The sequence below is a fragment of the Thermobia domestica genome, chromosome 9 (genome assembly GCF_964235325.1).
Source record: "Thermobia domestica chromosome 9, izTheDome1.hap1.1, whole genome shotgun sequence".
Classification (NCBI taxonomy): Eukaryota; Metazoa; Arthropoda; class Insecta; order Zygentoma; family Lepismatidae; genus Thermobia; species Thermobia domestica.
In genome coordinates, this window is record NC_137462.1 from 70,731,410 (window position 1) to 70,745,262 (window position 13,853).

The 13,853-nt window shown below is 35.8% G+C and overlaps 1 protein-coding gene across 3 annotated transcripts in view; it reads right to left on the reverse strand.

Moving 5' to 3' along the window:
* The window catches only part of Pax (paxillin), a 327,249-nt gene that overhangs the window by 166,134 nt on the left and 147,262 nt on the right, over positions 1-13,853 (reverse strand). Inside the window, exon 1 of one of the 3 annotated variants that reach the window (XM_081771296.1) lies at positions 4,932-5,292. The exons of the other annotated variants lie outside the window; for them this stretch is intronic. Coding sequence (XP_081627422.1) covers positions 4,932-4,938 — 7 coding nt within the window. The 5' untranslated portion in view covers positions 4,939-5,292. Of the gene's footprint in view, positions 1-4,931; positions 5,293-13,853 lie in introns of those variants that run through there. 3 annotated transcript variants of the gene reach the window in all.

A 13,853-nucleotide genomic window follows, 5' to 3' on the forward strand; every position in this document is an offset into this window, starting at 1 on the left:
GTTATCTTTTGAAGTTGTTGTAGATAACGTGCTGCCAGCAACAAAATAACATACTGAAATTAAAAACAACTGCTGAGAGGTAGTGCATTCAGCTTTCAATTCCTAGCTGAATTTGTGGAAAACAGTAACACGGAGACAGAACCAAAGACGAACCACGTCGACAGATTTCATTCCTTTAATAAAAATTCACTTTATCGTAATGATGGAAAGTTTACGATGCTACAGTCACAGCTTTAAGAGCAGTTGGCTTCGATTTAACATATAAAATATGCTATAATGAATTACGACGTCTTATCAGTGATAACGAAAACAAGACATAAACATTATGATGAAAGGCACAAATTAAGCAAAGAAGCATAAGCTTATACGAGAAAGGTTCCAGTTATAATGAGGGATACTTTGGGTACTTTGGGAACTTTGGGAATTATCTATCTTATGCTTAGTGGCATAAGATAGATAATTATCAGATAGTATTTCAATTGTTGCCCATTTGCAAAATCCCGAACAGTAAATAAGTCCAAAATCAGATAAATAGATCTAGTTGCAGAAATCGCGAAAAATGAAGTTGAAGCATTATGGGGGTCAAATTAAAATTGTTTAAGGTGCAAAATGTCACGGATCTTTCAAAGAAAATAAAGATTTTGAAAATAAAATGCCAAAAGACGTCTCAAATAATTAACGAAATAAATAAACATTTATAGAATGCAGCATATAAAATACCTATAGACTGCGGGCTCATTGCGGCCTAGAAAAACTAATTATTGTTATTATTTACAATATAATTTGCGTGGCTATAAGAAAAGAAAATGATGTTTTACACATTTTTGCTCCTACTAGGAGATCTTATGTATGTATATACAGTAGGCGGGGACCTAAAGACAGATACAGAGCTTATAAATCTTCCCACTGAGCTTCAAATTTATAATGGATGAAATGACACCGGCGTGAATAGTCCTCCTTGAACAAAGCCTGGTTCCAGGCGTATATTATTTTCAATTCACTTGCATTTGAGAAGTTTCTGCCGTGTAAAATAGATAATCCGCTTCCATACAATAAGTTACAAGTAATGTATGCGGCAGTGTTAGAGAATATGTGACACGTTAGGAGTATATGTGTCATGATGCAAGGAAGCAGCAGTGGCTCAATCGTAGACCACTCATTCTGGTTTGATCCCAGTTCCTGGCAAGTGGGCTTTGTAGTGGACAAACACTGTGTGTGGGGGGGAGGAGGGGTTCTCGGAGTTCTCCCGTTTCTTCCCACTTTTGTTCTTACACCATTACCATCCATTCATCATCACCGACCCCCTTAGCATCGGAGTATAACCGTGATACATAACCTTAAAAAAAAAAAAAAGATGAAATACTATTTAACAGTGGCATTGCTTACACAAAGAGTACGATCTGTTGCAGTAGAATAAGAATTACAAATTTCACTAATGGCAATGAACGGTGTAAAGTTCAGCGATACGAAAATTAGTTTGTTGTCAATTTTCTCAAAAACGACGCATGGGAATTCGCCTAGAAGAATGTAATTTCTTTCATTTCAATGCGACCTATCGATTAATACACGTCTTATTCTCACAATATTAGTATAGTATTAAACAAAAATTAAGGTCTGAATACTTATAATCATTTTGGCTCATATCTGATTAACCATATTATGTACGGTACTGCTATCTTGCCTTGATAAGGGACACGGTATTCTAATAGTCAGATCCTAGGCTTACGTCCACGGATCCCGGGTTGGGCTTTCGTGCCGCCCACGGCGAGCATTCCAATTCTCGGCGTCCACCCAGCGTCGTGAGGCAAACTGAGGAATCACGTGAATGAGAGACGTGACGGGTAGGTCTAGAAAGCTCCTGATACGCCGGTTAGTGACATGGCGAAGTGACGCAGCGCACTAACCAGTTTGATGAAGATACACTTCAGTATCAGTTTCATTTTAATACGTGGCACTGTTATTTACATCCATTTTTAGGTTCACAAAAAAAAAAAAAAAAAAAAAACTTTTCGGAATCTACAAGAAAAGATTCATAGTGAGGCCATATCATATTGTACAGCTTAATAAGATCGATTAGTATTGGTGTTGCCAATCGAAGATGAAACGAGAAATTTCTCGAGTCGCATGGACAACACTATTCACCGAAGTTTTGGATCTGATAAAGTGATTGTACCAACACAGTGAAGACAATTTATCAACGTTTAAAGATATGCAAATCATTACTCAATTCACTTCAATAATAAATATCGTTTAAATATTGTTGTATCATACCCTTCGTGGACTTCTCATGACATGGAACGATTCTAATAACTTTTAGATGAAATTAAAAACAAAATCAGGGAATAAATTTTGTACATAAATTCACAAAACGAAATGAGGAGATTTCGAGACAAAACGTGAAAAGGGGTCGAGAATCGAGACAAAACGAAGGATTCTTCGAGAAGCAAGAAGAGACGAGACGAGAAGGGTTCTTCCAGAATCGAGACAAGACAAGAGGAAGAAGGATTCTTCGAGAATCAAGAACAGACGAAGAAAGATACTTCGAGAATCAAGAGGAGACTAGGGAGGATTCTTAGAGAATCAGGACGAGACGAGACAAGATTCTTCGAGAATCAGGATGAGACGAGACGAGACCAAATTCTTAGAGAATCAAGAGACGAGACGAGGAAGGATTCTTCGAGAATCGTGACGAGACAAGAGGAAAAGCATTCTTCGAGAATCAAGAAGAGACAAAGATACTTCGAGAATCAAGAGAAGACTAGGAAGGATTCTTAGAGAATCAGGACGAGACAAGATTCTTCAAGAATCAAGAGGAGACGAGACGAGGAAGGATTCTTCGAGGATCGTGACGATACAAGAGGAAATAGTATTCTTTGAGGATCAAGAAGAGACGAGGAAGGTTTCTTCGAGAATCAAGAGAAGATAAGACGAGGAAGAGTTCTTCGAGAATAGAGACGAGACGAGGAAGAATTGTTCGAGGGTCAAGACGAGATGAGACGAGAATTCAAGAAACATTTACGAGGTGATACGAGAAATGCTTATTTGGTATATGTCTCATCTTTGGACATATATTTTTTTTTAACCTCTATGAATATTGTAGAATTAGCTTTCACTAGGAGTTTAATTAAGGAGGAAGTTTTGACCAGAAATATTAAAAGAACGATTTTGCTATCATTGACATAACCTGAACCTCTAAAAGTTACTTATTGGGTGCATGATACCTCAATGATAGAAGGCTCATCTCTAGTTCGAGAGATCCGTGGTCCTATTCCACATCATGTGAGTTTGCGATTGACAACATCATATCTAACGGTATGGTTTCCTCGGAGTATTATCATTTCCTCCCACACTTTCATTCCATCAATTCCTCCAGGTCATTGACTTTCATTAATCACTTCCATATCCTTTTGCCTAATTCCAAATTCTTCCAGTTCTAAAATTTACGAATTCTATTTAAAATTATAAGCACCGTTACATGTTTCCTCATCAACGGATACTTAAATGACTTCAAATTTCCTATCATTTCGGCAACTTCGCTGTTCTTCGTCCCTTCCCCTAATTTGTCGATAAATTCTACCCATTCCAGATATTACATTAACACTGTCCCGGGGTACTGCAGTGCCCCATCCCCATGAAAAAAAAACAGTGAGACACTAAATTATTAGAAAATTAAGTGAATTATTAAAAAGTTAAGTGGAAATGCACGGAGACAAACAAATCAGCGCTGCCAACTTGAATTAAAATACCACAATATAAATTAACTGGAGTACACTAGTACCCTAGGTAGGATTTAAAGGTTAATAAAGTTCAACAAAATAGACGAAAAGTTATTTCCATTCTCTCCTTTCACTCTCCCTCTCAGAAATTCATGAATGTAAAACGTTTAGTGAATTTAGAAGCTGGCAAAATCATTTTCTTATTAGAATTACACAGTGGGACTTACAAGATAGTCCGTCCGACCGTCTGTTAGTACGTCCGTTACTCCACATAATTCTTGAACGAAACCGAATTTTTAAATTCTTTTATTTGCAATAGATAGCTAGGGCGATCATCTTGGCCGAGTTCGTTAATGCAGTTAATTTGTTAGCTTGTTAATTGATAATGGTGACTTTGAGTGACTTTAACTTGAGTTATACACCCCATACCTGGATAATGTAAGTATCACGTGATCTCTTTACTGTCTTACGAGAGTATAATTTTTACGACAAATGTCTTCGAAACAGATAAAACAGTTTAGGGGCACCGTCTTCTGCAACCTACATATATAGTAATGTTTCCAGTTTCCCTAATACAAGAACCACTATATCAGAAAATAACTCAGCTAATTCAAATATTAAAAAAGATATGCTCTGTCACATAATATGCAGTAGAAGTATAAATTCATGTTGGAGTTCTTATTTCACGTTGTGAAAAAAAAAATACTATCACCTAAAGTACAATAATAATAATAATAATAATAATAATAATAATAATAATAATAATAATAATAATAATAAACAGAACAAACGACCGGATTGGTATTCCACATAATACATCATTTACTGTTGCACTATTGCCAGCGTTATTGATACTGTAACAATCTTGGTGGAAAATAATATCTTAGAAATGTGGCACGTTGAGTCATCATACATATGATATTCTCCAATGTCATAACCGTAGTGGCATTAAACGATATCCCAATTCGCTTTTCTTCACACTAAAGATATTACTTATGTGTTTATGAACTTAGCAGAATTGAATGCTTTTACATTAAAGTTGAACTACAGTATTTCCTCGGTGTATAAAAGTTTTGTCAACCACTATTTTTTTCATGATGAAAAAATTCGCATACTTCTAGTTTTAAGGGGAAAAAATGTACGAAGGGTTTAATTTAAAAAAAGAAAATAATTGACTAATTTATTAAATATGTAAATAGTATTGCAATTTCTTACCACTCATTTTCGAATGTCAGCTTTTCCTTACTCCTCAATGATGATTGTCCGTAAAAACCAATACATAAACAGTCTATAGATTTCACTACCGTACTCAGTTGTTAAAATGTCACTCGAAATTGTTTGAAGTTTCTGCTAAAACACACACGTCAAGTCAGTCACCTACGATGCGCCAACAATAAACGCACAACAGCACGATGAAATGTCAACACAAGACAAACAACACCCCTCTGTAAAGGAAACGAAACATACGCACACATATACAAACACACACACGCACAATGTTCCCACTCCAGCTGCAGATGAGAATACGTGCTCTTGAGATGATGCCCACGCCTTCTTTTGGGTTATGCACAGTTTTCTGAGCTTCGGTCTAAAGTAACTTCCTATCCCACCCCTATACTAAGACGTCATATGCCGATCGCCCAGTCACTAACACATTCACATATGATTATAGGCCTACATATGTGGTAGTAGAGAGATGAATGTTTCATGTGTGTGAGTGTGTAGTAGAAAAAGGGAGAGTGATCGGTGAGTTGTGACGTCACAAATTCTCCAGAAAGAAAAAAAAAAGCATCTACACTCTTCTACATCTGGAACTTGAATCAGATTACGACAACACAACCGAACATCTGGAGAATTGGCGACAATTTTCTGTCCCAGAAACACCACAAAAACAAACAGTTTCCTACTGTCGCGTGGCAAGATGTTTCGCAAATTTACCAGGATTAGTGAAGGCTGTCTGTCGGTTCGGCAAAAGGGGCGTTTCAGCCTAGATTTTGGAGTGGCATAATGCTGGAACAGATGTGGCAACGCAGCCTATGCATTATTTCTCGAGAAACCGGTCACTCTCCTTCCTTTCCTCTTGCCCGCCTCTTTCGCATCCAAAAAGTATTTGCATACTTTCAGTGTCAGTTGTCAAAATGATGCAAGTAGGAAGGGGTAGAACGAGGTACGGGAAGTAACGATCACAAAACGAATTATTATCATCATCATTATTCAAGTGTGTTGCATGCCATTGGAGAAATAGTAAGAGGTGAAATGAAAAGCCTAAAGAAAAACAGTGGAATGGAAATGTGAAGGTCATAGTAATTAATTTTCATGAAGATGTGGATAGTTATAATTGAAACAGCGCGCCTTATAAATTTCATTCAACTCCAGTTTAGGAGACGTACGGTGGCTCAGTGGGAGATCTCTCTGGTGCGTAAAGTCCCTCGTTCGATCCCGGCCAAGTAAGTTTGTGGTGGACAACATTGTATCCGTGAGTTTTCTCGGAGTACTCCTGTTTTCTTCCACTTTCTCATTCCACAAATTCTTCCATCATCATTCACATACGTTAATCATCGTCTCCCTTAGCCTGAAAGCCATAATCGTAGGACGTTAAACAGAAACATTTCATTTACTTTTAATTTCTGTTTAGTGATTTATTTTAGTACTCTTCTGTTTTTAAATTAATCAAAATAGTGTATTGCACCTCGATTAATTTCGAAGTCTTAATTTGTGTACCGTTTAAAATATGTTTTTAGTCTTAAAATGTTCAAGACAGCGTTTCTTAAAACTGTGATCCGCGGACCACAAGTGACCCTCGAAGTATGCCTTTGCGGCTCTCTCAGATTGAATATTAGTCCAAAAAGGACAAAAATAAATGAGTAAACTCAATTCCGCTTCACAGACTACAAAAAAAGTTGAAAATCTCAACAGGTACAAATTATATAAATAATAGATTACACATTTTAATAAAAATGTACAAATTATTTATTTATTTATTTATTATTATTATTATTATTATTATTATTATTATTATTATTATTATTATTATTATTATTATTATTATTCATGTGTCTGGTCTAATTGGCCTTCCTACGAAGGACGTCATAAAGTTGAAGGAAAATTCAAGCCTTTTAGTTCATGTCATTTCAGGTATTTGTATACATAAATTAACACGGTAAATGCTAATTTTTGCACAATATCTTGCTCAAGAGTGAGATTAAAACTCCGACCACTCTCCTTGTCCATATTTGTTTTCCACTATTGAGTATAGATGAGCACGACACGAGAAGTAGACTTTCAAATCCTAGACAAGACGGTAAATTTATCAAGTCTTGTGGCAAAACTGGTTCACTGAAGTGTTAAACCTCAACACTGTTTTCTTACTGTTACACGACTCATAAACACTATAAATTGGTAAGGTAATTGTACAAACATAATAAAAGGTATTTATCAACGTTTAAAGATACACAAATCATTATACAATATACCCCAATAATAAATTTGCTCTGGCACATCCATCGTGACCTTCTCGTGACGCAGAACGATTCTAATAACTTCTAGACACAATCAAGGGAGAAATCAGGGCACATATTTTTACATAAATTTACGAAACGAGATAATATGAGAAAGAATTCTTCAAGACAGGACGAGAAAAGTTTATTTCTCGTGTCGCCTCGTGGTTAACACCCTTGAGTCTGTCTCAGAAGTGAACTCTGAAAGATCTCTCAAAAATGTGTTTATATTTCTATTGAAAGACTTCTGTCTCGCAATATCGAATCTCGTCTCGTTTTGTACGCAACCCTACTGTTCACCAAAATGTTCAAAACTTCGTGCAGGGAATTTTTGGTCCATACACTGAGAATATATTATTCAATTGTATGAATTCAATATACATGAGGCTGAATTTTTCTGAATCGTTGAATATGCAGGTACGAAATTTGGTATGCGGTTGCTTTTTGTAACAGAGAACACAAATATCTTATTCAGTGACTGCTCTTGAGGAAAGTCACAACGCTGAAAATTTAAATTTCTTATACAACTTTCCGAAGTTGTATTATACTTTCTTCCTGTAACTGACGGTGATAGTTTTCTTTTTTTCTGTACCGATATGATTTCACTTCAAGTACCGCTACTGTCAACTGATGATTTTAATTTGGGGAACGTGTGATCAGCACATTGCAAATCCCTTACCATTGTTATGGTTTTCTTGACGGAAGTCCGTCGCTTATGAAGCTTTCCAGTTGTGCTTGTTTACGAAGCTGGATGAACGCTGCGCCATCATCCAGGCACGTAGCCAAGGGGGGAGTCCGGGGAGTCCGGACCCCCTTCGAAACCAGAAAAGAAGAAAATAAGGAAGGATGAAACAAAAAGAAACAAGTAAAAGAAGAATCAGCTTTAAAAATAAACAGCTACAGCAAGCTTTTGGTACTCTTTCTTATGAGGAGATTTGTATTACTTGCAATACATTGTGGCGAATGAGCGGGATATCCTGGAAAAGTCAGGGAATTTGAAATTTCTAGAAAAGTTACGGAATTCTCATATTTCCTGCCACTAGTCAGGAAAATTTCAAACTTTCGAAACCATAATGCCGTTCTGTAACAGTGTGGACATTTTTTTGGTAATTTTTCGTCACCGTTTCTGTGCAGTATCGAACATGTTTTTTCAGGAACAGTTTTCTACTGCTCCTTTAACCTGCCATTTGGAACGGACAGTAGTTGACAGAGTAATGAAAACAAAAAGGTTATGTGCAAAGAAAGTTCTGTTAACATTTGATTCATCAGAGAAAGGAATGCAGATATTGTAAAATCTTTTTCAATGCCTTTTTATATTCTTTTACTCGAGATTTCTTCATAGTTTGCTATTAAAATACGTACTAATATATCCTCATTTTATTGTCCAAACAAACCAATATATGTTGCAAGTAAAGTAGTTTGGATTGATCGACGTCCTGGGTCTTCAGTATTTCCTCTCTCGCCTCCCCCTCCCCCCGCTCATTACGAAATCCTGGTTAAACGAACCAACCAATATATATTCCAGTAAAATTGTTTAAAATGCTCGAGCTCCCGATGTGATGACCACAGTATTTCATATCACAGACACCACCACCCCTTTCCGAAATCCTGGCTACGTGCCTGCATCATCCCATTTGGTTTTCCGCAATATTTAGTTACTTTTACAAGCATTGCTTGACCTTGGTGATCTGATTGGGTCAATAGGACAGTCAGGCTAAGATCTCATCTCGTCTCGTTTTGTAAGTTTTTGTACACAATTTATACCCTGGACTTTTTTCTTAATTTCATTTAGAAATCATAACTCTTCCTCTCCTTGAGAGGAACATGAAGGGATTTAGCATTTAAACCATACTTATTATTAGAATATATTATGTAGTAACTTACGCATATTTAAAGGTTGAGAAATGCTCTTCATTATGTTTGTACAGTCACGTTATCAATTTATACTTTCTATACTATGAATCACGTGACACTAAAAACAAATGTTTGAGACCTAAGACTTGGGTGAACTAGTGTTGCCCATGAGACTCGAATGTACTTTTTCTCTCGCGGGCAATACTAGCTAGACGTTGGGTAATGGTCTTGAATATTCGAAATTCCAACTGGAAAAACCTGGAATACGGATGAATTTTATCATTATATTTTTTATATGTCTTTCAGATTGTTAGATGTGTAGGATACAAAATTTTGTATATTTTTTACTTTAAAGAATACGAACCTATCATTTACCTTCACTATTGATGGTGCAGAGAAAGAAGACGAAACCAACTGTTCGTGGTAACACGGATTTACTTTTAATTTCTGTTTAGTGATTTATTTTAGTACTCTTCTGTTTTTAAATTAATCAAAATAGTGTATTGCACCTCGATTAATTTCGAAGTCTTAATTTGTATACCGTTTAAAATATGTTTTTAGTCTTAAAATGTTCAAGACAGCGTTTCTTAAAACTGTGATCCGCGGACCACAAGTGACCCTCGAAGTATGCCTTTGCGGCTCTCTCAGATTGAATATTAGTCCAAAAAGGACAAAAATAAATGAGTAAACTCAATTCCGCTTCACAGACTACAAAAAAAGTTGAAAATCTCAACAGGTACAAATTATATAAATAATAGATTACACATTTTAATAAAAATGTACAAATTATTTATTTATTTATTTATTTATTTATTATTATTATTATTATTATTATTATTATTATTATTATTCATGTGTCTGGTCTAATTGGCCTTCCTACGAAGGACGTCATAAAGTTGAAGGAAAATTCAAGCCTTTTAGTTCATGTCATTTCAGGTATTTGTATACATAAATTAACACGGTAAATGCTAATTTTTGCACAATATCTTGCTCAAGAGTGAGATTAAAACTCCGACCACTCTCCTTGTCCATATTTGTTTTCCACTATTGAGTATAGATGAGCACGACACGAGAAGTAGATTTTCAAATCCTAGACAAGACGGTAAATTTATCAAGTCTTGTGGCAAAACTGGTTCACTGAAGTGTTAAACCTCAACACTGTTTTCTTACTGTTACACGACTCATAAACACTATAAATTGGTAAGGTAATTGTACAAACATAATAAAAGGTATTTATCAACGTTTAAAGATACACAAATCATTATACAATATACCCCAATAATAAATTTGCTCTGGCACATCCTTCGTGACCTTCTCGTGACGCGGAACGATTCTAATAACTTCTAGACACAATCAAGGGAGAAATCAGGGCACATATTTTTACATAAATTTACGAAACGAGATAATATGAGAAAGAATTCTTCAAGACAGGACGAGAAAAGTTTATTTCTCGTCTCGCCTCGTGGTTAACACCCTTGAGTCTGTCTCAGAAGTGAACTCTGAAAGATCTCTCAAAAATGTGTTTATATTTCTATTGAAAGACTTCTGTCTCGCAATATCGAATCTCGTCTCGTTTTGTACGCAACCCTACTGTTCACCAAAATGTTCAAAATTTCGTGCAGGGAATTTTTGGTCCATACACTGAGAATATATTATTCAATTGTATGAATTCAATATACATGAGGCTGAATTTTTCTGAATCGTTGAATATGCAGGTACGAAATTTGGTATGCGGTTGCTTTTTGTAACAGAGAACACAAATATCTTATTCAGTGACTGCTCTTGAGGAAAGTCACAACGCTGAAAATTTAAATTTCTTATACAACTTTCCGAAGTTGTATTATACTTTCTTCCTGTAACTGACGGTGATAGTTTTCTTTTTTTCTGTACCGATATGATTTCACTTCAAGTACCGCTACTGTCAACTGGTGATTTTAATTTGGGGAACGTGTGATCAGCACATTGCAAATCCCTTACCATTGTTATGGTTTTCTTGACGGAAGTCCGTCGCTTATGAAGCTTTCCAGTTGTGCTTGTTTACGAAGCTGGATGAACGCTGCGCCATCATCCAGGCACGTAGCCAAGGGGGGAGTCCGGGGAGTCCGGACCCCCTTCGAAACCAGAAAAGAAGAAAATAAGGAAGGATGAAACAAAAAGAAACAAGTAAAAGAAGAATCAGCTTTAAAAATAAACAGCTACAGCAAGCTTTTGGTACTCTTTCTTATGAGGAGATTTGTATTACTTGCAATACATTGTGGCGAATGAGCGGGATATCCTGGAAAAGTCAGGGAATTTGAAATTTCTAGAAAAGTTACGGAATTCTCATATTTCCTGCCACTAGTCAGGAAAATTTCAAACTTTCGAAACCATAATGCCGTTCTGTAACAGTGTGGACATTTTTTTGGTAATTTTTCGTCACCGTTTCTGTGCAGTATCGAACATGTTTTTTCAGGAACAGTTTTCTACTGCTCCTTTAACCTGCCATTTGGAACGGACAGTAGTTGACAGAGTAATGAAAACAAAAAGGTTATGTGCAAAGAAAGTTCTGTTAACATTTGATTCATCAGAGAAAGGAATGCAGATATTGTAAAATCTTTTTCAATGCCTTTTTATATTCTTTTACTCGAGATTTCTTCATAGTTTGCTATTAAAATACGTACTAATATATCCTCATTTTATTGTCCAAACAAACCAATATATGTTGCAAGTAAAGTAGTTTGGATTGATCGACGTCCTGGGTCTTCAGTATTTCCTCTCTCGCCTCCCCCTCCCCCCGCTCATTACGAAATCCTGGCTAAACGAACCAACCAATATATATTCCAGTAAAATTGTTTAAAATGCTCGAGCTCCCGATGTGATGACCACAGTATTTCATATCACAGACACCACCACCCCTTTCCGAAATCCTGGCTACGTGCCTGCATCATCCCATTTGGTTTTCCGCAATATTTAGTTACTTTTACAAGCATTGCTTGACCTTGGTGATCTGATTGGGTCAATAGGACAGTCAGGCTAAGATCTCATCTCGTCTCGTTTTGTAAGTTTTTGTACACAATTTATACCCTGGACTTTTTTCTTAATTTCATTTAGAAATCATAACTCTTCCTCTCCTTGAGAGGAACATGAAGGGATTTAGCATTTAAACCATACTTATTATTAGAATATATTATGTAGTAACTTACGCATATTTAAAGGTTGAGAAATGCTCTTCATTATGTTTGTACAGTCACGTTATCAATTTATACTTTCTATACTATGAATCACGTGACACTAAAAACAAATGTTTGAGACCTAAGACTTGGGTGAACTAGTGTTGCCCATGAGACTCGAATGTACTTTTTCTCTCGCGGGCAATACTAGCTAGACGTTGGGTAATGGTCTTGAATATTCGAAATTCCAACCGGAAAAACCTGGAATACGGATGAATTTTATCATTATATTTTTTATATGTCTTTCAGATTGTTAGATGTGTAGGATACAAAATTTTGTATATTTTTTACTTTAAAGAATACGAACCTATCATTTACCTTCACTATTGATGGTGCAGAGAAAGAAGACGAAACCAACTGTTCGTGGTAACACGGATTTACTTGCTAATAACACTACAATAACGATCAATATGATACTTTTAGAAAGCATGGCGTTTAATGTTTATAAAATAGTATTAAACAGGTAACTGTACTTGATTTCAAGTTTTCTTTGACGTGAAGATTTTTTCTTTTAAGGGTTTCACAATTATATCATAAATGATGCCCTCAGGTTTTTCAACTGTAATAACACTCGGGATAGACCTGCCAGTTTATTTCACAGCATTTAGCAAATACAGTGACACACCTTAATAATGGACATTGATGGCAGACGATTGTCTGTAAATGAGAGATATCCATTACAGAGAGGTTACATAAACTTACATTACTCACAGCTCCCACGGTAATCGTATACAATATACAGTAAATGCAAGTACATTAGCTCTAAAAGTAAAGAGCTAATGATCATTTCACCACTTAAAAGTGCTTAAGCTTAGATACATTTCTAAATTCGGTTTTTGAGGATCCGGAATATATTAGAACAAATTTCAAACATACCTGTTCATGGAATCACGCAAAAAAAAACTTACTTCAAAGTTGGGATATTTTATTTGTATTTCAAATTTTAGATTACTTTTCCACGTACTCCATGGACGCATATCTTTAAAAACACTTCCATTGGATTCAGTGACCTCAAATTAGTATAAAAATTGCAATTAGAAATGTATCCAATCGTCGGTATTTTAACTATTGGTATAAGCGGTATTTCAAAAATTTCAACTAAGAGCTCATTTTTCTTTTGAACACATGATCGGATATGTGTGAAACTTGTTCCATTTGATTCAGGAAAAGTGTAATGAGAAACTTATTCAAGCGCAGACAGTTTTTATTGGTGACGTGACCGTTAGTTCTTCAGGTTAATATAATCGGAATACTGTACTCAGTCTATAGATAGATATTCGATAGCCAACATCAAGCTGAACAAAATAGCATGCTTGTGCAGGGACGTACGCAGAAATTTATTTCAAGGGGAGTCCAAATTCAATAAAATGATAAATTATATTTTAAAATTTCTTAAATTACCCCTAAAATTAGGCTAAATTTACAGCCAGGTCGGGATTTCGGGTTGTCCGGACCCTCAGGACCCACCCGCTGCGTACGTCTCTTTACTTGTATGTAAATTCCAATGCGTCGTTTTCGAGAAAATAGAAAAATCGAACGTCTAAGGAGCTAAAAATACGAAGTTTGTTGCCAATAAT